At 34.7% G+C, this 24,949-nt stretch overlaps 1 protein-coding gene across 1 annotated transcript; it reads left to right on the top strand.

The window, feature by feature from the left end:
- Nucleotides 1-1,696: 1,696 nt before the first annotated feature.
- Nucleotides 1,697-24,387, top strand: LOC103710672 (protein DNA-DAMAGE INDUCIBLE 1). The gene is made up of 17 exons (XM_008796526.3): nt 1,697-1,805; nt 1,954-2,053; nt 2,235-2,267; nt 2,371-2,495; nt 9,061-9,169; nt 12,342-12,458; nt 12,815-12,880; nt 14,322-14,384; nt 14,467-14,511; nt 16,213-16,274; nt 18,033-18,126; nt 19,885-19,977; nt 20,058-20,127; nt 20,328-20,404; nt 22,790-22,847; nt 23,056-23,081; nt 23,996-24,387. Exons 2-17 carry the CDS (start codon nt 1,988-1,990, stop codon nt 24,122-24,124), a joined length of 1,233 nt encoding a protein of 410 aa, XP_008794748.1. The 5' UTR covers nt 1,697-1,805; nt 1,954-1,987; the 3' UTR covers nt 24,125-24,387.
- Nucleotides 24,388-24,949: the final 562 nt, after the last annotated feature.

Genomic DNA, 24,949 nt, shown 5'->3' with positions numbered 1-24,949 from the left:
TAACTTAGGATCTGATAAAAAAAATAAAGTCGAGCTAACTTTACATGCGCCTTATCTAAACTCGTTGCAACGTGCCGGCTTCATGTAAAACTTGTATGTAGGGACAGGTAAATAATTAAATACGAAAACAGGACCTTGGTTTTTGCCGCGTTAACTGCATTCAAGGAACCGATTTGTTATGCTCGATCGATTTTTCCGTATTGCTCAACGAATTCCACCAGACACTGTAACGGGCGACATTAATTGGAGATTGATTTCACTCTATTATCTACTTCCTAAGATTGATTTCTTGATAAGATTTCAGGGTGTTTTTTTTTTTATTTATGGAAATTTTGAGAGCGCACTCACGCTATTCTTATTTTTTTTAATGATGAATATGCTATTTTGCTTTCAGTGTACGAATTCTTGATACAATATTTTTTGGGTAATGGCAGAGGCTACCCTCCAAAAAATCATTGGCTAGACCTGGTCTACTGCTAAGTTGGTGGACCAGGCCAATGATGAAGCAACACACACACAAACAAATAAAAAGAAAAAGAATTCAACACATAAGCAGAAACAAAAATCATATACTAATAGAGCCATGATTAAAAAAAACCCAAAAAAGAAAGAAAATCGCAGGACAGAGTACATAGCCAGATAATATACGGTAAGCAAATTAGTTATTTAGTAAGTTAATACTAAGTAAATTGATATACAATTTCTAGTATATGGTATTCATCAAGACACAGTATACAGTCAGATGATATATACTTAGCAAATTAGTTATTTAGCAACCAAATACACATTTCCAAACAAATTAATATACAATATCAATAACATCATACTCACCAATACATACTACATGGCCGGCGATGCACACATGTTGACCTTTTGATATATACTAAAAGCTTATCTGATACACACTTAACATTGATCCAATACACACTTTCAGATAAATTGATCCATAGTTTTCAGAATATGCTTTTTATCGATACATACTATATGGCTAGGTGATACACACCATACAAATTAATTATCTCGCAAGCCAATACAGACCTCTAGGTAAATCAATACCTAGTTTTCAGAATATAGTGCTCATCAGTACCGACGCACAGTTTCTTAACTTAGTTTAACATAAGATATTATATACATATTATTTCTTAGATTTCATAAACTCTTAGGTGCAAAAATCTCAGAAAAGAAAGAGAGATATGGAGGAGGAGAAAGGAACTTGGGAGGAAGAAAGAAGACTTCACGGATGGGATAGACGACTTGATAAGGAAGAGAATAGATGGAGAGGTTGGATGAGGAAAAAAAATGATGCGGACGGTCTCTCTCCATAGAAGATCTCTCTCGGCACATGTAATTTTTTTTATTTTTTTTTTAAGTTACGAGATTGACAGACTGCGTTAGTAGGAGGACCTTATTTTTATTTGACTTTTGGATTTTCTTTTTAAGATAGGCACTAAAGGAAACATGGTAAAATAAGAATCCTGTCATATAAAATATTTTATAGTTTCTGCACCATATAATTTTTGTTCTAAATCTCACCTTGCCTCCTTTAGAATTATGCGATTTCCAAGTTCGAGGGAATTTAGGTTGTTAGGTTGTCACGTTAATGGACCTAAACAAACTGGACCGGCCCGTGGGCCGTCACAACGATAGAGTTTTTTTTTTTTTTTTTTGGTGAAAACAAGGATAGAGTTAAGGACCGGTGAGTCATTGAATAAATCGAGGGGGCAGTCTCGTCTCGTTAGTCTATTTCCTCCTCCGCAAAGCTGTTGGTTTGTGGACTCTCCTTTGACGACGACGAGAAGAAAGAGGTAAAAATTCTCATCTCCGAAATCGTCGATTTCGCTTCTCCCTTCCCTTCTCTCCTCAAACTCGAAGGCGAAGCCGGCGAGATTGAAGCGCGAGGATTTTTTTTTCCTTGTTCCGCCATTGGAAACCCTAAAGATCTTTGAATTCCAGTGCAAGAAGCGAGTCGGTCACGCGGAGAAAGAAGATGAAGATCACTGTAATGACCACGGATGATCGGTTCATTACGCTGGACGTTGATCCGGATGAATCCGTAAGTCCCTCGGAATATTCCTAATCTTTTTCATGTTTACGAATTCTCCGATCCAAGATTGGCGTTTTCTCGCATTGTGCTGTTTAAATTGTCTGCAAAGATCGCTTCTTTCTTTGAAAATTAAGGGCTTTGGTTAAATATTTGTGGTTTTTGAGGCATCTTGGGGTTAATCTTGGTGCAGGTTGAGAATGTGAAAGCGCTTCTGGAGGTGGAGGTAATCTGCATTGGAATGGGTTTCTTTCTGTTTCCCTTTTTTCATTGTAAAGATTTTGGATTTTGATTGTTCTTGCGGTGATGATGGGTTCCGATGTTAGCAGACTAGTGTATCTCTTAGTCAACAGCAGCTGCATTTCAATGGAAAGGAGATGAGGAACTTGGATCGTTTGAGTTCTCTTGGGGTCAAAGATGGAGATATGGTGATGATGACTCCGCAAGCCTCTCAGTAAATCTCTTTTCCACTCTCATCAAACATTAACCATATAGGTTTCAATCAATACTGATGTTTTGGTTAATGTGGAGTATGCAATTATATAGGATGCTAATAGCAATTCGCTGATTCTATGCATGTGTGATTTCACTAGCTGCACTTAGTCATAGAGCGTGTGTATGCTGAAGAGAAATTTCAATATGAAGTGAAAGAAATGGAGAAAATAATTCAATGGTGTAGTTAGAGAAAGCTGGAGTTTGTAAAAACCAACTCATCCTCTAACTCAGTATTTAGTGTCAACTTATCAATAACATTCGGTATGGTCTGGTAATCCATCTTTAGATAAGTTATCACGATCCAAAATGGAAACATATTTGAATGTTGAGGCATGAGTATCATAGTCAATGTTTATAGAAGCAAAAATGACATTGAGGCCAAGGGATTCTTAAGCATAGCAAATGATTAAGCAGAATATAACCAAAATTTCATTACAAACCATCGGTAAATACAATTCTGTCACATATTAAATACACCATATTGTAGTATATTAATATACTTTCAATTATTACAAAACTATAGACTAACTATTATAGTCGATACTGCCTCAATAATTATTTGATCCTAAAAATTCACTTGAGAAGTCAATGCCTTTTATCCCCAATATTCACTTCATTTCTACTCAATTAGTCTAAGAAGTTTGGTAGTAAGGAGTGAGCTATGTAGCTTATCAATCAACTTACCATGGTTAAATGAATAAAATCTTTTATTAAAAATGATTAACCATTTTAAAGGAAACACATTATAATAAATCCAACCAAGGTTCGCTGTCTCGGTATTGGAATCTATATCAATACCATCTTATTACAGTGTCGGTATGCGGTATGGTATAAGACGGCGAGGCATATCAAATATCAGTAGTACGAGTCTATGTATTAGTATGGTACGGTACGGATGTACCGTACCTATCGATACAGCAAATTTTGTATCTAACTTGTATTCGAATTTTTAATACAATTTTTTTCATTGAAATGCTATTTCACTAAAATACGAAAAATTAAAATTTATTGTAATAAACTAAAATATATAATTAGAAAAATAGTGTAGAGATGTTTCATATAATCTCACATGTTCTCAAAAAGGCTTATTTATACCCTTGAGGCTACTCATATTATCCTCATTGCTGAAAGCAACCCAAGTCACTCATATTCTTCCTAATATTCGGATGTTGGAGCGCCTAGGGCTCACTTGCTGGGCACGTGGGTTTGAACCCCATGTTGGATGCCGCCCCACTTGAGCGCCAACACGTGATGTGAGATTGGGAAGCACAGGTTGTGGGACCATGCAGGGCGCACGTGACGGCCGCACAGATCGCGGGTTCCATGCGCACGGGTCTCGGAACCCAAGCTGAGTTTTATCTCGTTAAAAAAGTTTGATGTCAGATAATTTTAGAAAAATTTGATTTTTGTGAACTTTTCTTTTTGATAATCTTGATGTTATTAGGAAAGTCAATAGTTAGTATGCTTCGACTTAAAATAGGATTTAGAATCCCACATTGGAGAGAAGAAAAGAGTCTGCTTGTACTACTTGTAGGTACTCTTATTGGTCCTTCTTTTGTAATTATGCTTGAGATACTTGAGTTATTGATTAGTGAAAATTCTCTTGTGGGAATTGTTATTGCTATCTCTCAATCTCTCACCTTTTTTTTTGCTGGATTTCGTTTGGTTAGGATATGTCAGATTATGGAATAATCTGAGGATTTTTGAAAATCATTTATTTGAAAAAATGTTTGCAGAGAAAAAATAAAATTTACCACGTTTGGTTGATGGAAAAATTACTTCGAGAAATGGTACTGAAAAAAGATTACTATGTTTGGTTGGAGGTAATTTTATATGAAAATATTGCTAAATTTTCTGCAATACTCTTGAATAAATAATTTAGGTAATACCATTTTTTTTTTCAGTCCATTTGTTGGCCATTTATGGCCCACATACATAAACTTTGTCAATATTGGCTATTTTGAATATTAAAATATATTTACGTCAGTTAATAAATATTTTAAATTAAATATACATATATTAGAAAATATATTTTTAGTGTAAATGAATTTTAGTATATTTAGGCATACAAATAAATCTGTTAATTATTAATAAATCCTATGTTAGACTTAATGAAAATTAATAATTATTTGTTAATTATTATTAATAAATAATATTTATTAATAAATATATTAATATATTAAATGTACTGTTATTTATAACTATTATTAATCTATATCTTTATATATTTATAATATATTAATAGGATACTAAGATAAGATATATTAATATACTTAATATTAATTATATAATATAATGAATATAATAATATAAATAAGGGCATTTTCTTGGAAATGATATTTTCAGATTATCTTCACTTAGTAATCTAGTATGGGAAAACAAATACCACACGTCTGGTAGTATTTGTTTTACCTTCTTTTTCAAAAAAATAGGCATGGGATCCACCATTTGTTTTACCATCTTTCTCATCCACTTTTCGTATCAAATATGGTAATTTGATATGGGATTTATTTTTTTGTGCCAGATTACCTCCAACCAAACGGGCCTTTAGGGTTTGCAAATGAGCGTTGTGAGAGCTGCATCCTTGGAGTGTCAGCCAAGATGGTATTTTTGGTTTTGGAAGAGTGTGACTTGCTCCGCTCCTCTTCCAGTTACCATTCGCTCTGTTGAAAGCGTATTGGCTTGCGAGTAACCGCTGCCTTTAAGTTCTATCACCATGCTCATACATGTTAGTGGGGCTTCTACCTCGCCAAATTGGTTGTGTCGACATATCCTTCCTCCTTTGTGTTTTCAGCCTAAGTTCAATACCTCCCAGCATCATATTCAGATGGGGCTACTAATTAACTTTGATGTCAACACAGATAAGGTCATTGATAATCCTCGAGGTCCACTTATAACCCTTGGGCAAGGTTACACTTATCCTCATCTATGATCTAGATGAGGTCACTCATACCCCCTAGCTAGAGGTTCCTCCTCGATATTTGAGTAAGGCTATTCATTTACCACATGGGTCAGGGTCCACTTGTATCATTTCAGTACTTTCATTTAAGATTGATAGGATTTTCTGATATGTCATTATGGAAGCTTCAACGAGAATAAGAAACAATATAAAATAGACATGATGTGATCATCATCTGCGCATGTTTTTCAATTATAGCATGCGAGCTTAGTTTCAAGATTACCAATTTGAAATCACATTATTTTTGAAGTTATCCAATTAGAAATTGATGTCTACTTTCAAATAACATAAGATTCAAATTTCCAAAGAGCAAAGCATCAAGATCTTTACAACATATTATAAACTTTTAAAATTGATGCAAGAGTTGTTTATAGATTTAACCATTTCTACAAAAAAACTTGAGGCTTTAATCATTGACAAGTATTTTAAAGTTTCAAAACAATAGCTGGTTTGGAAAGGGTTCAAACATTAGATTCCTCTTAAAATTTTAAATGCAGGAAGTGGTTCAACTCAACAATTTCATAGGAGTTATTCAAGAGTAACTAGTCTTTAGGGTTTCATAGGAGTTATTCAAGAGTAACTAGTCTTTATGTGACTATCAGATTTATAAGATATAATTAGCCTAATTTGAAACCGTAATTTTCCAAATTATACAAGATTTAAAACACTAGGTGATTCCATATTCAATATGATGGAAAGTTACTAACCTTCAGAAGCTAATAAATGCCTAGTTCCCTTGTCCATGCTCCTCTCTTTCCTCTTCTTCTTCCGCTTCCTACCCTCCTTTTCCTTTTTCCCCTTAGCTGCCCCCCTGCCTCTATTTATAGGCAAGGTAAGGTGGCTAAGCTAGTGGGGTCCACTTGGTGACTCACCTAATAGGGATATTTTCCTAAGTACGTTGGTTTCGAAGGTCACAAGAAAGATCAGTTGGGATAAGAAGATGAAGTTGGTGATGAAGCAAGTGAAAATTCCAACAGAACCCTCAGAAACAACACTTATTTAGATTTAAATAAACATCACTGTTTCCATTTTGTTTTCATTTCTATTTCCATTTATTTAAGACATTACATGTAACTAAGGGGGTAACTCCCATTTTATTTATTTGAGTTCAATAAGAGTACCCAAAAATTCAAATAGTTGGTTTCTTAGTTTTATTTCAAACCATAGATTTCCAATGTCGGGTCAACATTTCAACTTTCAAAAGTTAAGCTGTCTCTCAAATCATAAAATTTCATAAATCCTGTTATGCCAAAACATTGTTAAAATCTTGAAGTCCGGTATAGAAAGTCTTATGAATTCTTCAAGACATATCACCCATTTCAGTATTATTCAGCACTCAAGGTTCTTGACAAGAAGTTCATATTATGATATTTCATATCCATAAATATGTGTCTAAGTACAAGTGGGTTATTACATAAGTCTTGCATGGGAGGACATACGCCCGGGAAATAGTTGCTGGGTGGCACAGTGTGATTCATTGCCCTGCTGCACTGTGTAATGTGTTGATGTGGGCATAAAAGTGAGTGCAGAACGAGTATTTTTTTTTTACTTGATGCAAGTTAGTCTTCTTGATTTAGTTTTGATTTGTACTAGATTCTGGTTTAGTTATCTTCGTTTTTTTCCTTTTAGATTTAGGAGAAATAGATTGTCTATTATATTTTTTTCCTGATTTTTAGGTTCTATTTTAGGATTGTTTTTAACTGGGCTTATTTTGGAAGGATTAGTGTCTGTATAGCCTGGTTAGGAAAGTTTTAGTCATGAGGATCATGTTTTTTCAAAGAGATTCAGTGGCTTTTGTGTTTGGTTAAATAGACAAATGAAGGTGCTATTTAGAAAGTCTTACGTTTATTTTTTGTTAAGAAACATTTGAAGGCATCTTGTTTGCTTTTTCTTTTATTTGGTTCCTAGGAAGAAAGTCTGTAGTGTTCTGTCAGATAAGTCCTATTTCGTAAGTCTTATTATGTTAAACGAGAAGAAGAAGACAGTATAGTCATATTTAGCAAAGCATACTAGTTATTTTTGCTTATTGCTTCATATCCATTGTTATTCTTTCTCTAACCCTTTTATTTACTACTTGGGTTTGAGAAAATCACTGCAAGTAGTGAAAATGATTGCCTTTGGGAGCATAGATTTGTTCCCTTGTGGACTTTTCTGTTTTAATCTGAATTTATCTGTAGATTTGTTCCCAATAAATTTTAGATCTGACAACATTGTAGATTTGATATCCACGACATCACTTCTTGAGGGTCTGACCTTGAAAAGATTTACAGAGTCAATTTTTATGCATCTTTCTGTCACAATTGTGCATTCGATGGTGAATCTATGTTTTTCCACGGGCTCATTGTACTCAAGGTGACGGGGACAGACCCACCACCTGAAATAGTGTACCAGGGGTGACTGACTAAACTATTTCTTGGATAATGACCATTTGTTCTGTTAGTTATTTAATTTTGATCTTCAAGAATTTTAATGTGGATTGTGAGGTTAGAAGAGGGGAGAAGAGAAAAAAGAGTTACACAAATAAAAGCAAATTACTTTTGGCAACTCTTCGGCAAGTACAATTCATTTTTTCCCTTTTCCTCCAGTTAGAACGCTACATGCACCTTTACCTGTCTGCCTACTCTGCCTTTTAAGTGGCAACTGTACTGTCTTCGTTGAGGTATCAGATGTTATCTATTACATGGGAATGACCAGAATACATGAATAATTGTGTAGACATCTTGTTCTTCACACCTGCTCTTTTCCCTGAAGTTGTATATATCTTCTTTTGAAATCATAACTTTCGTTTCTTAAAGCAAGAGCTTTGAATGACATGAAAAGAGCCATCACTGGTTATCTTTGTTTAAAATCTATGATGTTCTTTTTCATTTTCCTTATAAAAAAACTGCTTAATAATATAATCTTGAAAGCGAGTGCTGTATTTTCTCTCTCTCTCTCTCTCTCTCTCTCTCTCTCTCTCTCTCTCTCTCTCTCGTATGGCATGTGCATAAGACAAGTTGAGACAGTTGAATAGAAAAATGAACTTTTGCTTTCCATCTTCTAAATCTTATTCAGATCAAATGTGATGGGAGATATGCTTCACTTTGATATATAGTTTTCTAACTGAATGTCTGGAAAGAGATGTCGCCTGCATTTTTTTTATACATCTTCATTGCTTGCCAGTCTTATATAGATCACTAAGCCAAAAAGAAAAAAGATTAAGAAGTACCATTGTGATTTCTGTATCCTCCCAAATAGAATTTCTTCTTGCCATCATCCATCTATAAGAGCATGACTTTTACGTACTTGGCTTTAGTACCTTGCCTAGTCGAATCTGCCAGTAATTTGCCCCTGCTTCCGTGAACTAGAAGAAAGATATTCTTTTCATGAGTTAATTGGTTTTTGCCGTTTGTGGGAAAAAGTTACATTGCCTTCAGAAGATGAGATGTTTTCCTATTTATATCTAGTTATGGATATTAGTATTCCACTGAGAGGACTAACTTCATTGATATCTAGAGAGCTATTTGATAGTGACATTTGATGAGCTGTCCTGGGATGATAATTGCTTTTGACCGAACTATTTCAGGGCATCTTCCAGTGATTTAAGATTGAATTCTGATGGTTCTGCCATGAATCCTGGAGCCTTCCAGCAGCAGATCCGCAGTGATTCACAGTTAATGGCACAACTGCTTCAGGTAGACTTTCTTCAGATACTTGATTTGCTTGACATCCAAACTGTTTCTTCATGCTGAACATACTAAGAAACTTTTTTGCTAGTAGAAGGGTATTGCCCACAGTGGTTTCTCTGCCCTTCAAAGATTTTGCATTGGGACCAAGCTGGTTTTGGTCCAAATTATACAATACGCATCAAATCTGGGATAGCTTTTTATAACGAGTTTCCTTAACTCCATGTAATTCAGATCAAACTATGTTAAAGTAAATGTTCTGTCAAATCATCTTCTCTCTGTTGTTGTCAGCACTCAGTCGTTTGCCAACTGCTTGTGTATTCAGAAGCTAGAAAAATTGATTTTCTGTATGACAACTTTAGCAGCAGAAGACCTTTGGTTCTTTTTTTTTTCTTCCAGTTTTTCATTCTGAATAATGTCCCCTCTAGAATCTGAGATGACCATGCAACTTCATTGCTAATAGCTTCGGTTTTCACAAGCTGGATTCACTTGCATCTGAATCTTTCAATCATAAAACTCTATTAGGTAGCTAACAGTGCCACACGGTCAAATGCATCTGATTAGTCTCAAGTTATTCTAGTTTAATTTGTTCTAAGATCTATAATTATATTTTGTGGTCATCTATTATAAAAAATTATAGCAAAGAAGGTGCATTGTAGGAAGTAATTCATGGTTGATGTCCCTTTACAGTCTACACATGCAGTTGTCATGGATGAATCTAGATGAAGCAAGCTGTAGATGTGCTCAGGTAGCAAGGAAAAGAGAGGACGTGGTAGATAACTGATTGGTCTACTAAAATATCTTTGGGCTTGACGTGTTGGCAGATAAAATATACTTGATTAATGGAACTTGGGTTCTAATGGGCTAACTTGAACTTAGGCTGAGACAATTAACTTTTCCCCATATGAAAGGTCAAAATCCAATTGAAAACCTGATTTCCTTGCTAATCTCTGTTATTATTTTCTTTGTAGGGCTTACAACTATGTGGTGTGCAAACATAGTTGGTGATGCCTGTCCCTAGGCCATCTTCACATTTGACAAAAAATATGACTATTCTAAATCTTACGGTTTCTTTCAGGGAAGTTTGCCTTCCATTGTACAAAAGCGGCCCAACAACTAGAGTTAGGCTCATATCAAGGATGATGATGAATCAGAGGTCCTGTTGTTTTAGTTTTACTTCATCACAAAAATATGAATTGCATTAAATCAACTATATTGACGATTTCAATCAACTATTATCTATCTCAAGACAATTGTATATATTGATTGGATGGTCTAAAAGCATAAGTCTATAATTGCAACAAGCTTCCTTATTTATAATTGAATGCTTGAGATTTGAGTCCTAAGAAGAAGCAACAATGACATTCTCACTTCCCAGATTTGTGATTTTGAGGATATACATTAACAAAGCATGCAAGACTATTTTATTTTTTTTCTTGGGCACCAGCGAGCGGGTGTTCAATTTTTTTCCTACCCATTTGCATCCCTGGAATCGTTTCACATGCATTGCATGTTTGGAATTCTAATATTTCAACCCACAAGTTAACATCAAAATAATTTTATAAATGTTTACACATTTTACCTTCAAACTATTGGAAAAGTCTTGCATTATAAACTATAAGCAGTATAATTTTTATCTTAGTATGTTATCACATTATTGGATGCTATCTCATAACACAGATCAATATTGACCACTATGCAATTGATACATTTTTCTTAATGATGTCTAAGATACGATGCCTGTGTCATGGCATGTTATGTTTATAGAAAACAGTAACAAAATTTTTATTTCAATTGTATTTCTTTCTGGTTGTACAATTTGAATTTGGGGGCTCTCTTTTCATGTTGACTTTGATGTGGGATACATGTAAGCAAACCATCTCTACTAGTTATTTGCTGCAAAATCTTCTCCATTTCTAAGCCTCTTATTTGGATGTCTCCAACCCCATGATTCCTGATTCTACTACATGAAAAATCCACCTTAGTGTCTTTATCCTTGCTGTGCTCATTCTGTGTGGATGTTCTTTTCATGCCTAACCTATCAATCCATACAGAAGGTTGCTATTACAATTGTCTTTCAAACTTCTCTTCTTTCACTATTTGAATGGTAAGTTATGATCGCATATTACTGCAGAGATCTGTTTCAACTTTGTCCTCCTATGCTTAAGCACTGTTATAACAGTCTTGAATATCTCGTTGTTCTTTCTATAATATGACAATAGTGGCATAATAGATCTTATGGTATCATGTGTTGTTACTTCAACTCTGGAAAAAAAATCTGTGGTCTCTATTTTAGTTTGTTTTGCCTTAATTTCATACAACCTGCTTCTCTGATTCCATCATGGTATTCAATCACCTCTTTCTAAATAAATTAACAATATAGGATCTGCAGATCACATACATTGAGGGGCTTCCTCAAAATTATATAATGAATGAATTTACAACAATTATCCAAATGTCAGACTTCAGTTAGTGCAGCTTTATTGCCACTTGGAAGTTTCCATTTTCTTTGTATGTAGTTTCTGCAATTATCATTATTCACTCATACTTTTCTTTTATATTATCACTATTTATATTCACATGCTTCTCGTGTTTAATGCCAACTAAATTGTCTCCTATGCACTATATTATATGCATTCTAGATCAATTAAGCTATGTTTTGGCCCTTTTGGTTTATTGTTCTTTGTGCTAAATTGCCTTGTTAAGAAATTTGCTTCCGGAGTCGACATTCGTGACATGAATTGAAATGCTTGTCTTAAATTTCCTGCTTAAATATCCTTATTCATAGCTCAACAACATGAGGCATGATATATTTCCTGTGCTAACAGATGTACTCATTTGAGCTTTCTTATGTTGTTAATATAACATATTATAAGTACTCATAACCTAAATTGAAATGCTTGGGTTAAATTTCATGCTTAGAGATCTTATTCGTAGGTCAATGACATGAGGCATGATATTTTTCTTGTGCTAACAGATGTACGTTTTTGAGCTTTCTTATGTTGTCCGACTATATATGATTACTACATTTTAAACAATTATTACTGTATGTTTGCGTAAGTTCTTAAATCTTCTTGCCAAATGCATGCTGCTACTATGGCTTCATTTTCTCGAAGTTCTGCTTTGATATCTCATCTTTTGTGAGGTTTTTTTGCATCGAAGATGACTATTTATCTTGCAGAATGATCCAGCATTTGCACAAGCTGTACTTGGTGATGACCTTGATCATCTGCAGAACCTCTTGCGAGAGCGTCATCGACAAAGACTAGAACTACGGCGTAAACAAGAAGAAGAGCTTGTAAGGAGTTTGTGCCAATTTAACACATATATTTCTGTCATTTTTTAAAGGAATTCTACTGGTATCTGCATATCTGTGTTAAATGGGTTGGCTCCTGGTTCAGACGTTTTTGCCTGGTACATAGATGTCTTTCTATTTTTAAAGAATTTTATATTTATAGGGTCATTTAGGCTTTATGTGGTGATGATAGGTTTGTGATTGTCAGCATTTTTGTTATATTGTTTCTTAAACATGCTTGCCCTATCTGTGGTATCCATGTTCTTAAAGGCATTTTGACCTGTACCTTATTAAAATGATTACGTATATTGCTACAAATTGGCAAACTCGTGTATACTAAACAATAGCTCCATTTCCAGGCTCTGATGTATGCAGATCCTTTTGATGTTGAAGCACAGAAAAAGATTGAAGCAGCTATTCGGCAGGTCTATTATTTATTTTGCATGATGCTAATCAAGAATTATTTTGTTTTCATATCTTGTTTCATTTTGTATGGTAGTACTGAAGGGGCTTGTGCCTTGAAATATGATAATGTGGGCAAATAAGATACAACTATCCCATCATCAGTTTATTTATGAAATAAAAGGCATTACCCTCATCAAGTACTGAGTTTCCATTTTCATTTCCTTCCGTCACTTCCTCATCAACCTAAGTTACCTAATATGCCTAAATGTTTGCTTTAACCTGAAAGCAAAACAGACTAGAGTTTCTAAATGATGAATTTGATCTATTGATACAAAGCTTGTCAACCTTGTTATGCAAATTTGGTGCCAAGGATCTCTTTTCCTTGTCTATTTGTTGATGGCAAAGTTTTGCGCATCATCACTAAAGATACAACTGTTCTTATCAGACATTATTTAACAGACATGATTTACATGTATATATTGTTATACTCAAAAAAAGTACACAATGATAGAGCATTGATACACACACACAAAGAATCTGTGTATGTTAAAGTAGAATTGCTCATATTCTGTCCTAGTAATTCCTAAATAACTGCTGAGCAAATATCGAACCTGGACATATCAGTATGGGCCATCCAGCAGGTCAGTGCCCTCAGTAACTGTCTAATCTGATAATATAATTCCTCCTGGAAACAAGAATATCCAATATATGAAGGTGGCTGGTGGTTCCACTCCAACTTGATAATTATACATGTACTCCATCTAACTATAGCAATTCAATGGTACGCCTACTTGTATACAGGATGTTATGTAAATATCATAGTTGGGCATTCCAATAGACTTGAAAGTTGCTGATTGACCCCACTATGAAAGGGGGAAAAGATTTTGTGGTTTTCTATCTTGTGAATGTAACATTGTAGTGTGACTCCCAGTGCACTTGAACTTTAAGACTCAGTGCTAACATAATTAAGAGAGTAGTCAAGCCATGGACAACTTAATTGATATGAAGTGTCTGCCAAATCTCGACCATGATGGGGCTGGTTTTGTTTCCACCTGAATGTGTGAACTAGAATCCAAATTCGTTTCTGAATCTGACTAGGATTTGGTTTCCTTAAGAGATGCAGAACCTGGCTTGGATTTCTGATGCTATTTGGATCAGAGTCTAGTGGGATCTGATGCAAAACAAATCTGGCCCATTGGTAAAGCAATGTTGAAGGTGCGTTTGCAGTAGGCCAGAAGTGTCTACCGTGCACTATACCATGCATTTCTTAGTGGTGTATGCTGTTCAACCCTCAGTGTGGGCACATACAAGCGGTCTATGCTGAAAGCAGTATACTTTGTAACATCAGGATCACGTTGAGCTATCTTTGTTATTGCCTAATCTTCTTGCGGCATAACTTCTTGTTAACGCTAATTTATTCTCTATCCAGTCTAATTATCACTAATCGATAATAAACTGCAGAAAGGAATCGATGAAAACTGGGAGGCTGCATTAGAACACAACCCTGAAGCATTTGCACGAGTGGTATATCCTGTGCACATTTTTTTTTAATTATATGAATTGGAAATGTGTGTATGTACTTATCGACAACTTTTCCTTTCTACAGGTTATGTTGTATGTGGATATGGAAGTCAATGGGGTACCTGTGAAGGTATTGTCAAAGAATGGCATTTTTCATCCTATAATCTCTGTTTCTTTGTGGGTTTTTTTGCATGAATACCCTTCTAAAAATTTAAATTTGCATGAATACCCTCTTAAAATCTATATTTATTTTTGTACTCTCATAAAACACTGTTTTTGCACAAATACCCCTAATATAACGGTTCTTCTAACACCGTTAATAAAAACCATATTTATTTGAATTAAAAATAAAATAAAAATTGAAATTATTTTTTTGTCCTTCACTGCGATCGCCTTATGATTGTTTCTTTTTGCATATCTACCCATTAAGGGTATTTTAGTCATTTTAATTTGGAAATCGTTAATCCTTTAATGACGTTAGATGGCGTGGGTACATATGCCAAAACAAGAATAAAAAAGGGTAGAATAGTAAAACAAGTGTTTTACGAGGGTATACATGTAAATATCAATTTTGGGAGGGTATTCATGCGAAATTCGATATTTAGGAGGGTATTCATGCAAAAAATCCTTTCTTTTTCTCTTTATGTTCTTGTACAGTTTCTTTTGCAAATGTGATTATGCTCATAAAATACCAAGATGACATCATGTTGGTTTGGCATACCAAATGAATTTATTGTGAGTCGGGTTAGAAATTTTAGAACTGTTATTTTGATATGAGAAGTTTAGTTGTCGACTTTATTTTCATGTTCTTGTTTAATAAAGTTGAGAGATTTTTGGGCAGGAAAAACAAAATGTTAAAGGGTAACATTTCTTCACACACACACATACACACACACACAGTACTTTCCATGCCCCACATGAAATGAGTACCGGTCCTTCACTGGTCCGGTTGAGCATGGCTGGTACAGAGCAGTACAAATCAACGCTTAAATCCTTTTTCCTCTGTTTGTTTGTCAGTTGCATATGTCAGCGGGTTCTTAAGTTTAATTGGCTTAAAGAGTCATGGAGGATGCTCGCAATATTCAGGCTGTGGCATTCTATGCATATCGTATTGTATTTTGTTGACATTTAATGCAGCCCTAAGTAAAAATAAATGCTGCTGAAAATATTTTGTCAAAATAATTTGTCTAGATTCGGTTTGGATCAGAAATTTACTTTCAATTTTCTGTTGTGGACAACAGAAAAACTAGAGTAAATGATTAATTTGGGAAAGGAAGGATTAGGAGGAGGAGAATTGGAGAAGCAAAAAAAGTTGAGAGAGAAGAGAAGAGACAAAAATCGAGGGAAATAAATGCAGCCAATAGAAGTAATATGCATTATACCTATAAAACACATAAAAAATTTCACTGTTCATGGACCTAGAAATGATTGTTTGTGCTGCATTGGTTAAAACCACCATTGTCATCGAGGATGTGCATTGAGCCATGACTTATGAGGTTCTGGTATAATGCATATTATTACACATGGTATAACAGGTACCACTGCCACCTTGATTTTTCTTGTTGGGCAGTTTAGCCTGTTACTATTGGCTTGTGGCCTTTCTTTATGATGGAAGGCTTTTTATATTATCTTTATCCTAATTATTATTCATTTTAAATTCCTTTTTTTCTTTCGATTCATTAGCACAGTTCCTTAAGGTGGAAGGTTTTTGATATATTATCTTCAATCCTCATTATTATGCATTTTAAATTCCTTTTTTTTTGATTTATTAGCACAGCTTCTTAAAAATTATTTTAAGTGTTCCTTTTCCCCTTTTCCTTGGCTGTTCCAGGCATTTATTGATAGTGGAGCACAAGCTACAATAATATCAAAAAGCTGCGCTGAGCGTTGTGGGTATGATCATCGATTAATCATCTTTGCAGTTTGATGAATAGTAACTATCAGTTTTATGATATGTCTACTTCTAGACATATAAGCTCCTGGGTCCAGAGGGTATAAATTTTGTAAATGCTCTTTGGGTGGTCCAATATTTGAAGAAAAGTCACACCTTTCCTTTATTTCAGTGTTTCTTCAGTACAGGACTTCAGATTTAATTATTTAAGGGTCAACTTTTACTCTGGAAAAGTTGCTTAAAAGATCAAAATGAAACATATGATGACCATGGGAAAAATGGTATTAGAAGCAAAATGTTATTGGTTTATTATATTACATAAGAATCACTCACAATTTGTGTGCTCTAACCAGTGTTTGCCAGAAATTTACAAAGAATAAGAAACTTGTTAAAAGTAAATAATGAAAGAATTTCATACAGCATGACCTCAATTAGAGAATTTTACGAACCTGGAATTTTGTAACAATGGTTTCTGCAGCCTCTTTACTTTTTAATCCTTTTTTGGCTGTTACTTGGCATGCAATGAGAAGCTAATGGTCAAGCAGCTGCAGACATCTCAATCTCTTTAGGTCCACACAATAGATTAAACTCCTGATTTATTAACAACCTGTAGATGTTGTTTCAGATCACGCCTTAGAAATAATTAATTAGATCTTGTTTAAAATCTTTTAATGATTTCAAATAATCTGTTTATTACATTCACATATTTCTGAAATCTGGTTGTTTTTCATGTTGTCTATAATGCCATCTGAAACAAACCCACTTTTGAAGAATTTAAATTTCTTGGGGAAATAAAACTACTTAGAACCAATTTATACTATTCTACTGAGTTCATGCTATTTAATATTTGTTGCATTTTTAAAATTTAATTAATTTGCTTTCTATGTTAAAATCTTTTGTCATGCCTTTATCTCAACTCTTCCCTGGCTTGTAAAAGAACTTTTTTTGTTGTCCTCTCACAATTTGCACTCTTGTGATAATGTCAGCATGAACAAAAGAATAGGTATAAGAGGCTGCTTGAATATATACAAATATAGCATGCAGCATTTATCTTTACTTTGTATTTTCACTTTGATTTGTGATGTGATAGTGCACTTATAGAAGCTATAAACACGCAGAAACCTGTTTTAGGTGGACATTAATTTAGGTGATCCAAAAAAGTAGAAAAGAACAAATGCATATGGAGTAGTGGAAAAATCCAAACACTGAAACTCAAACTTATACAGATCTATTATATGCATCAGATAGCAAAAAATAAAGGGTTTCCTAGGGATATCTTGTTAGAACTCCCTGACAAATAGACTTTAAACCATGTCCTATGGAAGCTGATCTCCTAATGTGTCACCCTGTTCCTTGTGCTTTAACATCACCAGTTCCCCACTGTCTTCATTTTATTGCAAGTTTTTTTTGTTGCATTAATCTTTTTCAATATTTTAAAAATGGTATCCATTTGAAAGGAGCTTTATGAACTAGCAGTTTGCTTCTCATCTCAGCATATTTCATCAGGACTCCTTGGTACTCGGTATGTTGTTATGTAAATGGATATCACATGAGGATCTTGATTGAGGTTGTGCTTGAGCAGAACTTCTTTTTCTATTAAGGATGCTTCTTTGGATTTTTTTCAAATATTCTTAACATTATCACTTTCACTATTTGCCTGTTTCAAAACCAGTAGCTATATGCTTTTGTGAAATTTAAAGAGAAAAGTTCACCAATCATAGCCTGTTTCTCTAATAAATTGTCTTCTTTCTTTATGTTAGGTTATTAAGACTCCTAGATGACCGTTACAGGGGTGTTGCTGTTGGGGTTGGCCAGTCAGAAATATTGGGCCGAATACATGTTGCGCCAATTAAGGTAGTTTTCAAACTTTGTTTATTTGTTAATAGCATCTTGGTTTACAACCTATCCTTTTCTTCCTGTTGATTAAGAGAATGTTCCATTTACTAAAGTTTCTTGATGTTCATGCCAGTTTTTTATAAACAATATGAATATATGGAAACAAAAAGTTCATCTTATCTGGAACTTGTTCTGGCTTAGACATATTTTTTGGGAGATACATATTTTCTTCATATGCATAATCATAGTTAACAAGCATTACTTCATTTATTTGAATCACATCTACAAATTCACCTTTAGGATTTATTTCTACGGTAGTAATATTCACTGTTATTTCTATTTGTTTTCCTTTATCCATGTTACTATAGGTTTTTGTTTTTTCTCTTGAATCTGGTACATAAATTTGACTCCCTCTCCTTGTTGAGGTCTACTGACTCTTGAAATCTTTGATGAATAGGTCATGTTATATTAATTGGTTTGCCACATAATCTTTAGTAGGGCCCTACTTCTATGCTTCCACTGGTATAATCATCCCTTAGCTTATCCTTTCTAGTTAGCAGTCATCTGTTTGAGACTTTAGCAGTCTCATATGTTTGCTTGGACCTTATTGCTTAAAATTTTGAACCATACAAAGTGGCTAATTTGTTTATTGTCATACAATTTTTTAGCTCAAGTTTCCAAGGGATGTGTGGATCAAGTAGCACCCTGGAGGCACTTTCCAATTCATTTACCTGGTTTAGATTAGCTAGATATGTATGCGTTACAATTTGATGCCTTTGTACAATATATCCCAGGTATAGGAAATGACTACTTTGGTGTAGCAGCTAATTTTTTGGTTTTGATGGGAACCTTACTTTTACTTCTATTTTCACTGTGGGTTGTCATACGCAAACATATCCGAAGTATCTTCTCATTATAGGCTGATCCAAGAAATTTATCCTGGAGAAAGTCTAATGTAGCAAGGTGGCAGGGGTTCAACAGATTTATAGACTGAAATATAGGTGATTTAAACAATAGAAATTTATCATGGAGGAAGTCTAATTCAGCAAGTTTGTAGGGGTTCAGCAGATCAATGGACCGAAATCAATTGAAGTCCATTATTTTGATTCATCTCCTTTATAAGTTTGCCATCTCAGTCAGATAAAGAAGAAGAATATCTGACCCATCTTCTTAATGTTTAGATGAAATCCAGGTGATTGATGGTTTACATCATCTGCTAGAATGGGTCATGTACCTATATCTATGTTCGACAAGCCTATCTTAGATTTGGCATTCTAAGTGGATCTCTTTTGCCAACTATTCTATGTCCTGCCAGAAAGCATCCCTTTTGTTTTTGATTCCTATGGAATTCATCATTGTGCGCCTCTAGAGTGTTCATCTCGTGCAAATCCCTTTTCCCTATCTCCTGCCATTTTGATCTATCTAGCTTTATCAGTCTTTATAGAGCTATTTAATACTTTTAGCCAAATTTGGGTACCTAATGATCTCGAGGTACTACAAGTCACATCTAGTGCTATTATATATACCTCTTCGTTTGTCTTATGTCACATTTATTGTAGTATGGTTATTCAGTGGCACCAGTTCCTCTAATTACCAATTACAAGTACGCACTATAACCTTACTTCTTCAAGTATTAAGTGTGATATCACTGTGAATATGGTAGCATGATGATGCCTTATGCAAACTATGATTATCACAGAGCCTACACTAAAATGTTTCTGGAACTCATTTTAGTTAAAAACTTTCATCTCCTAACCCTGTGCTTGCATGTGATAGATTGGCCATTCATTTTATCCATGCTCATTCACTGTATTGGATGCTCCCAATATGGAATTCCTTTTTGGGCTTGATATGCTACGTAAGCATCAGGTAATGATTTATATGTTTAAAGGTCCCATTTCTGATTGATATATGAAGCTTATACTGATTATTTGTGTGAAAATATGCAGTGTATTATTGATTTAAAGGAGAACGTCTTAAGAATGGGTGGTGGAGAGGTTTCAGTGCCCTTTTTGTCAGGTTTTATCTTATGCTTGCAAGTTCTATGGGCTCATTTATTCAATGGTTGCTGGCAAGATTTTATTATTTTTCCTTACTGTTTGTTTCCTATTTTCTTATTCAGTGCTTTTGAAAGTTTCTGCCACTTGCTTGGCAGTCTTTGAATTCTTTCACTACTGGATGCATTATTGATTGTCGACTGGTGTAATATTCTCTTTCAGAGAAGGACATTCCCTCTCTTATCCATGATGAAGAAAGATTCTCCAAACAAGCTTCTCTGGGACGAGGATCTGTTCCAGTAAGTAACACTAAGTTTCTTACTTCCTTCTTTCTTTTTTGATAGATGTGTTGCAACACCATTCTGCACAAGGACTCTTGATTTTCTTTTGTATCCCTTTCTATGTATTTCATTTCTTCTAAAGTAGATGATTTGTATTCATGGACTTGTTAATTTTTATTCGATAGGCTTGTTGGATTAATCTATAATTGGTAATGCATCCTATGTTACCTTGTATTTTTAGTATGATTGGAGTTATCTGGCTCATGCAAATATTTTTGTTTGCATCCAGTCCATCTGATGCTGGACATAATTGATTAAATTAGGTAGCTGCAGAAGTTCACAAGAGTAGTACAATTATGTCCATGTTGTTCCATATCCTAAAGTAGCAATCAAATGCATGATCTGTTGGTGTTTGATAGTTTCTTCGCTTATAGCAATTAGTGTCTTTAATGCCCCTTTGCATGATTCTTAGCCCTTGACTTCATGTTATTCTGCTCTCCACCCTTGGACCCCCATCATATAACTCAGTGAAGATGAAACATTGATGTGCATGAAAATGCCTGTTCCCCAATGTTACCAAGATCGTTTGGCATCCAGTTCTTCTGTTGTAATTTGAGTCAAATTAGCTGCCTCTTAATGTCAGTGTATCAGTAAAACTGGAGTCCTTGATTCTTATATATAACCAATATATCCATAACATATAACAAGTTGTTTTTGATTAGTTAATGATTTTACTTGCTAAATGCTTCTAGTTTGGTGTAGAAGTAATATTCACAGTCATGTTTATACTTTAGAGGCTTTTGATAGAAGTACATTTTAAAGGCTGCATTTTGGGCATAAGTCTTGTGTTCCACCAAAAGGCCGTCAGCACAGGCTTGGAGCATAGATATTTTCTGAAGAACTAACGCACAAACCTGTTGGTGGTGACATTAATGTCGCATGAAGGAACACGCTATAGGGACTTGGGGCATTTTTGTTGGTGGGCCTGAGGCCCAGGCAGTAGACAGAACATGTAGCTTATGGTGCCTGATATTCAGGAATCATGACAATCATGAGGTTGATGTGACGAGCTAAGCTGCACATGGCTTGAGACCTCTTTGTGCATGCTTATTGCCAGCACACGGTTTCAAATCTATGCAAGCTTGAAAGGGATGGTTAAAAGCTGCTTAAATCTGCACGGAAGGAAGAAAGCAACAAAGAGCAGACAGCCGGCATCTTTCCCAAGTCCTAACCCTAGAAACATCTCTGGCATTTTCAGTTGCAATCCTTTGTTGATTTCTTCTTTGGATAAACATCCACAGTTTTCTCAGCACCATACCTACTTACATGATTAGTCCGATTTTCTAGGGCATAGGCTGAGGCAATTTTTTCATTTTCTCTTACCTTTACAAGCATCCATATCTATAGCTGCTTTTAAGACAGCTGTTAGCCTTTTAGTTGGAGCAAAACCAGTTCTTGTAGGGACTATGGACTCCTCAATTCTAATTCCTCGCTTATCTAAAAAATATATCAGGTAGAGGTCCTTTAAACTAGACTAAGAGTGGGAGACCCCTTGTCATTTGTTCACTGGCATAAAGTGAATGCAGACTGACCTTGGAATTGGCTATTAAACTAAATGTAAATGTGTGGTACCTGTATTTTCAAGCAGCAAATGGGTTTGCTATATAATAGTTTTCTGATATTTGATACATGGATTTTAGTTCGTTTAATCCATTTGTAAACTTGTTCTAAATGTATGTTGGATACCTCTGACAAAACTCTATTGATGTTGGGAGTGAACTGCACACCGACAAACAGCATCTCTTCTGGCAAAAGAGTTGAGTAATAATCCATGTACTTTAGTGGTATTCTGGTGGATTACTGTTTTGAACATGGCATTATTATGCATGCACTAATTTGACATCATAAAACTAGCCTTCTTTTCTTTTTTGTACAGTCATTGTAACTACAATGGATCAGCAGTATACTTTTTAGCTGTTCGAAAGTTACAGAAAAGTAACAGATTTTAATTTGGTAATTCATATGCTGTAGTATCAAGAGCTGTCAGCTTTATGCAACAACAAGATGGATGCCTCTATATTGGGAGAAAATATGAAGCTGGAAAGCTCTACTCTTAGAATGCTTCGAAGAATTCCTTTGTTCTCTGTAGTTACTACATAGATTGAATTTATGTAACAGTAATAAAATAAAGAGAGGGCATCAATACTTGATATCATTTTCTATATACCCTATCTGTATGTATAACACAGTTAAAGCAAACTATGGTAAACATTATGTCAAATCAGCGTATTCTGTAAATCTTCTACATTTAATATTGCTAGCATTTTTTGTTCTGCCTGTCAAATTAATTAATTCATTGGAAGTTTCATTGCCCTGATTGAGATGCCTCCTTTAATTCCTTAGGAAACTTCAGGGGCACGAGAAAGGATTGCTGACATGCCAGCACAAACCCAAGCATCTGGTTAGCTTCAGACAATTTACCATAGCTTACTGTGTTATAGCTTACAAATCTCATGTCTGTTTTCATTAAACATCTTATGTTCCTACTTTAATTTCCTTTGCTTTCAGATGAGCATAATTCCTCTGTAGCTGTCTATTTTATTCATTATTTTTTTAGATTTGCTTTGTGATTATTATTCATTTCATAATGGCTTTCTGTTTGCTTTCAGGAACTCCACCAAATGATCGTGCACAGGTACTTTTGCTTTCCCTGGAATCAGTTAATACTTTCTATTTTTATCAAAGAAACTTTATTCTATCTAAGATCAAGTCGTAGTCGGATATATATATTTATGATGAGAAATGCCTAAGTTTAATCCTGCATTAACAGACCTACTGTTCAAATCGTTAAGCTGAGAAAATATAGAAATGTGGGGCATAATACCTCTTGTTTGTGCAGTCATGCATAGTTGCATATATTCATGTACGTAAGCTCATAGATCCATGCCAATATTGCACTCATGAATTCTGCACCATTCATACACCTGAGATTGCGCTATGAGATGCCTTGATTTGAATCCACTTGGGAGCCATTTATGGAAAACCAACTGTTTTCACTGGTTGTTTTTCTTGTTTTTGCATTCTATGTTGTCATAATCTCTATTTGTGTGCTGAAGCGAAATAAGAGGAAAACTAGCGTGCATATTCTTCATACTGCCTCTGGCCACTCTTGTGAAAAATAAGTTCCTTTCCATATGCCATAAATATCCTTGGAAGCCCCTTTTTTTGCATCTCTGTGTACTGCATCAACAATGTGGCACCAAATTTATTAGAATGCTCTTGCTAGAGTTTTCTGCTTCTCTTTAGATTTGCAGTCAAATCATGTTTTTCCTTATCAGAATGCTTCTCTTTGGGTTTGTATTTCTTATGATTCCTCTCTTTATTCTTCATTCTTTTTTTTTTTTTTTTTTTGAGAAAGGATTGGATTAAAGCTCCACTTCTAGCAGCCATTGAGCTGTATATGTTGATGAATCCATTTGCGACCGCTATTGATGTTTATGAATTATGTTCCAGCTGTAATCATGCTCTACCAATCAAATTTCACTATTTTTTTTCCACCTATAAATACACAAAGAAATGGTCCTCACTACATGATTAACAATTAAGCAGGGTGCAGATTTTGAGGCCAAAATTTTAAAGCTCGTGGAACTTGGGTTTGAACGGGAGGCAGTGATACGGGCACTTACACTGTTTAATGGCAATGAGGAACAAGCTGCTGGTTATTTATTTGGAGGCTAAGCTTTTTATTTTTATTACAATTATTTTATTATTTTCCATCATTAAAACCAACACTAATTAGCATAGACTGCTGGTTTGCTCAATCAAACAAAACTCTTATTTGATTGCATTGATACCAAGACTCAATCAAAATTTGTTATTATAGAGACTTCTAATAAAATTAGGGCCATTAGTGTCGAAGAAAGTGGCTCTTCATATGTTGTGAACTGCTGATGTTTGTATCATGAAGGTAATGAAGAACAAAGACCTCTACCTTCCATCTCTTATGCTGTTCGAAGTTTTTTTTTATTTTTTTGACATACTATCTGAGATGTTTTAGATTACTTTATTGCATGTTCTTTTCTAGTTCTCTGGTATTGGGAAGTAAATTGATTGGTAGCTAAAGTTTGTTTCAAGCGGGAGCATGGTTGTATTCAGTTATCCAGCAGCTAAAATGTCCTTGTACTGGAATGGTGTCTCATTTTTTTTGGGCGTGGTGGTGGTTGGTTTTAATGAGGCAGCTGACTCTACTTGAGAGGGGTCCCCAATAAAAAAAAATGGGAAAAAAAGAATAGAAAGGAAACTTGGGTGGGCTAAGTCTGTTTCAATCATAACATATTCATATACTTGGTGCCAAATAAGTGGGGTGAATTTGTAGTTTTCACCATATTTTGCTCTCCAAAGTTAAAAAATTCCAAGCATACAAATTTTAAAAAGAGCGGGAGGGAAATAATCACCGGATGTCCATATTTTGTTTGTTTATTTATGCTGTCTTAGATTTTTATAATCATATTAAGATCTGTTAAAAGAATTAATATTTTGATTTTTTCTACAATGCTTAGAGAA

This window comes from Phoenix dactylifera, chromosome 1 (genome assembly GCF_009389715.1).
Source record: "Phoenix dactylifera cultivar Barhee BC4 chromosome 1, palm_55x_up_171113_PBpolish2nd_filt_p, whole genome shotgun sequence".
Classification (NCBI taxonomy): Eukaryota; Viridiplantae; Streptophyta; class Magnoliopsida; order Arecales; family Arecaceae; genus Phoenix; species Phoenix dactylifera.
The sequence above is the reverse complement of the archived record's forward strand: the minus strand, read 5'-3'. Positions and strand labels throughout refer to the sequence as shown.